The 4,215-nt window shown below is 37.5% G+C and overlaps 1 protein-coding gene across 1 annotated transcript; it reads left to right on the top strand.

Moving 5' to 3' along the window:
• The first annotated feature begins 244 nt into the window (after positions 1-244).
• Positions 245-2,825, top strand: LOC104213394 (vicilin-like seed storage protein At2g28490). Its single transcript, XM_070149594.1, has 5 exons — positions 245-625; positions 851-1,035; positions 1,146-1,226; positions 1,315-1,710; positions 2,132-2,825. The coding sequence occupies exons 1-5, from the start codon at positions 310-312 to the stop codon at positions 2,612-2,614; spliced, it is 1,461 nt and encodes a 486-aa protein (XP_070005695.1). The 5' UTR covers positions 245-309; the 3' UTR covers positions 2,615-2,825.
• Positions 2,826-4,215: the final 1,390 nt, after the last annotated feature.

The raw sequence follows: 4,215 nt of genomic DNA, 5'->3' as shown, positions 1-4,215 counted from the left end.
GAAAAATTAGTATGTTTATTAATTTATTAAAATTAGTGTTTTTATAAATCCTTTCTTTTATTGCGCTAGAGTAGCCTTTTGAAGTGGTCATCAAATTGAAACATTGCTAGAGCATTTAGTTCTGTATATTTTTCAGGATCGCAATGTCTAGTGTACCGAAAATGCCTAGAAGTCTTGCACAGTTGACAACAGCTCCCCTAAAATCTCTCCATTCCCTCTACTATATAAACAGTTACAGACTCTGCACCTCAGTCACAAGCGAACCAAAACTGATTAAAGAAAACTTGCTTTTTTATTACGAGTTGAAGTATGGGAAAGAGAAACAGTCTGCTGCTACTAGTGGTGGTACTTTTCTCTGCACTAGTGGCCTCTGTTGGTGGGCATTGGAGAGAAAGAGAAGAGGAAGGAAGTGAGCAAAGAACTCAAGGAGAAAAATGGTTTTTGCTGCGTCACTTACATGATGTAGTGAAAACTGATGCTGGGCTCATGAGATTGGTGAAAGGCGGATATAGTAGAGGAACATCTTTCCATAGTCCAATGCGTATTGGGTTCATCTCTATGGAACCAAATAGCCTCTTCATCCCTCAGTACCTTGATTCCAATCTTCTCCTCTTTGTTCACCATGGTAAACTTAATTTTTTGACTTTACCTTCGACAGTGTTTTAGACTTTTTACGCTATCAGATCACATAAAAGATAACTACATGTAATTAAAATAAAAAAAGTGCCCAAAAAATAAGTCTGCTACAATATGTTAAAATAACATCATTTTTTATATATATAATGTCAGTGTATTTAGGTACCCTTTGCTTAGTAAGCCAGAATGTTCATTTTCTATGAAATGAATACAGGGGAAGCAAGAGTTGGACACATCTACGGGGATGTATTAGCAGAAAGGGGTTTGAAGCCCGGTGATGTGTACACAATTCCTGCTGGATCAGCTTTCTATTTGGAGAATAGAGTTGAAAACCAGAGACTTCACATTATTTGCAGTATTGATGTTACCTCTGAATCCATGGGATGGCATGCCTTCCAGGTACCCTAAGCCAATTTCTCAAAAAATGGTGATTTGATCCATTTCTTGTCTTACGTTTTATAGTCCTTTTTTCCAAAATTTTTGTAATAACTCATGTAATTGTTTTGCAGTCTTTCTTCGTTGGTGGTGGAATTTATCCTACATCCATTCTTGCTGGATTCGACCATACCACATTATCAACTGCTCTTAATGTAAGTATTCAAGTAATTTACCTTTTCTTGCTACATTTGTCAGTGGAAGAAAAAAAACTGAATCAAGATTAATATGGTATAACTGCAGGTCTCTACAGCAGAATTAAGCACGTTCTTGACAAGGCAATCTTCCGGGCCAATCGTGCATTTGTCTGGTTCTCATCACACACACATTTGGTCCAAATTCTTGGCCCAAGAGCCCCACAAGAGACTAGCTCACTTGAAGAGGATTGCGAATTTTAAGGAAGAAACTATCCCAAAGGAGGAGGAATCAACATGGTCATTGAGGAAATTTCTATTTACTTTGTTAAACAGGGAAGACGTTGTCGAGAGAGTGAATCATAAAGCTCCATCAGCGTATAATCTCTACAACAGGAAAGCCGATTTCAAGAACGACTATGGATGGAGCAAGAAATTGGATGAGTCTAATTATCCTCCTCTAAAGATATCTGGAAATGGCGTTTATCTTGTCAATCTATCTCCGGTAAGGACCCTCTCTTTATTCAAGGTCATTGATCATACATGAAATGAACTCGTAAATATCATAGAGAATTTTGTTTTTCTTTTCCTTCTCTTGTCCTTCTTTAGCCTTAATCTTGCAAATGGCTAGCCGAGTGCATGGCTGGGTGCATAATGAAGACAGATGCGAGTGCACCCTTTACCTCCGATTTGCTTGAGTTATGTATTTATAATATAAATGGTTTAAATATTTATATTTTATATCAAGTCCCAACTTATAGTCACTGAAGCATGGTGGTGCAGTGATCATATGTACTCACTGGCTTAAAAATCGTAAATTTGCCTAAGGCAAGTGGTGACTTTTGATGAAAGAAAATCTCAAATCTCCTATTGTGAAAGCAAATCTTAGTTGACATGTGTGTATCTAAGTATGTTGGTTAATGTAGGGATCCATGATGGCACCTCATGTTAATCCAACAGCAATAGAGTATGGAATAGTTTTGAAAGGGACTGGCAGAGTCCAAATTGTGTATCCAAATGGAACTTTAGCCATGAACGCTAGAGTACGAGAAGGGGACGTTTTTTGGGTGCCGAGGTACTTCCCCTTCTGCCAAATTGCTTCAACAAATGGCCCGTTTGAGTTCTTTGGCTTCACGACATCAGCAAGGAGAAACCATCAGCAGTTCTTGGTGGGTAAGAACTCATTGATGCAGAGCTTGAGAGGGCCAGAATTTGCAGCTGCATTTGGTATAAGTGAGAAAAGGCTTAAGAGGATTGCCAATGCTCAAAGTGAACAAGTCATCTTGCCATCATCGTCACCGGCTTCTCCTCATCATTACAAGGCAACAGAGCCAGAGAGGAAGAAGATGGTCAAATTTGAAAAGATGATAGGGAGCTTTGGCAATGACCTGATTCTGGGTTTTGATTAGTTTAGTTTAGTTTAGTTTAGTTGAAATGCTAGCTAGTTGGGCTAGACAAGTTTTGGCATGAAAGCTAGGAGGCAATCTTAGAACTATTTTGTTCTTTTTTGGTCTTTTTGTTTCTTTCTTACGGTTGGATTTTGTTTCCTTGGTCGTCTTGTACACAAGAGGCCATGCCCTTTTTGAGTTTTGAATAAGACGGATTTGTTTTTTCACGTTCCGTTGATGGATCAAACTGCATCAAGAAAATATAGAGTTTCACTTGGCACCTGTGCATGGTTGGTATTTACATAGTTGATGTTTGGTGAAATTACAAGTAATTATAATTGAAAGATAATATGAAGAAAAATAAATAAATAGGTACGGATATCTCGCTCTCTTTAGGGATACTTAAACTCACTGTGGTAGCATCTTCATCGGTCCAGCAGTAATACTCTTGACTTGTCCACTCCAGGATACAATAGCCCTACAAAGTCATATGACTCGAGCAAACTCTGGACAAGTTGTTGAGTTCAAAGCTCCGCCAAAATGAACATCTTCCTTCAACAAAAATAATATTCTCTCTTTAGTGGTTAATTAGTGGTAGATCATGGCATTAGTGGTTTCATGATTTACACCAAAGTAATGACCACTTTCTTGCCAATTTATAACTACTATCTCACAAGAAATAATGCACTTTAATATTATAAATTTAATATTAAAATGCACTAACACCAACATTCCCCCACTCATTTAATATTAAAATAAGAGAGTTTGCCGGTTGAAGAAAAGCTATTATGCATAATGAAGGTGTGCTCTACATTGAACCTCCACTTAGTAAAATAACAATCTCTACTCTAGAGTCAGTAGTGGTCTCAGACTTTAAGTATGACTGCTTTAGAGAAATAAAGTATCACTGCTTACACATAATAATCAAGGTGTTGACATGAGCTTTATTAATCAGCACATTATGACCTTGTGCTATTCGGTTTTTATTATTATTTTTGAGAATAAGCCTAATTCTCACATGAAGCGGAATACTTCCACACTCACATAAGTAAAATTTGACAAGGGTGTTACTGTAACTCTAACACCCCACTCATACGAGCTACAAATTTTCATTAAGAGTTAATAAAATTCAACCTCGCAAATAATTACACGATAAATGCACTCGCACCATAGGGGTGGAAGAATAATAAAAAGAGTGCATTTCAAACCAATCCATCATATGATTCGTTCTTCCTATTGAACCTGGTTATATGATCTCTAGTCCCCGGGTTGAGTTTTGTAACGACCCGGCCGGTCGTTTTGAGAGTTGTAGCCTCGTTCCCCCATTTACTTCTCATTTTATGCTTTACAGTTGTTATGTGACTTGCCAGGGTAGTTGGTTCGGCTTCGTAGAGGTTTCAGAATGAGTTGAGATACTTAGTCTAAAGGTTGAAAGCTTAAGTTATAATGGTTGATCAAATATTGATTTATTTGTAAATGACTCCGGAATAGAGTTTTGATGGTTACGTTAGCTCCGTCGGGTGATTTTGGACTTAGAAGAGTGTCTGGATTGTGATTTGGAGGACTGTAGTGGAATTAGACTTGAAATGGCAAAAATTAAATATTTGAAAGTTTAATCGATA

The sequence above is a fragment of the Nicotiana sylvestris genome, chromosome 6, assembly GCF_000393655.2.
Source record: "Nicotiana sylvestris chromosome 6, ASM39365v2, whole genome shotgun sequence".
Taxonomy (NCBI): Eukaryota; Viridiplantae; Streptophyta; class Magnoliopsida; order Solanales; family Solanaceae; genus Nicotiana; species Nicotiana sylvestris.
Note: the sequence above shows the minus strand (reverse complement) of the source record. Positions and strands in the feature narration are given on the sequence as shown.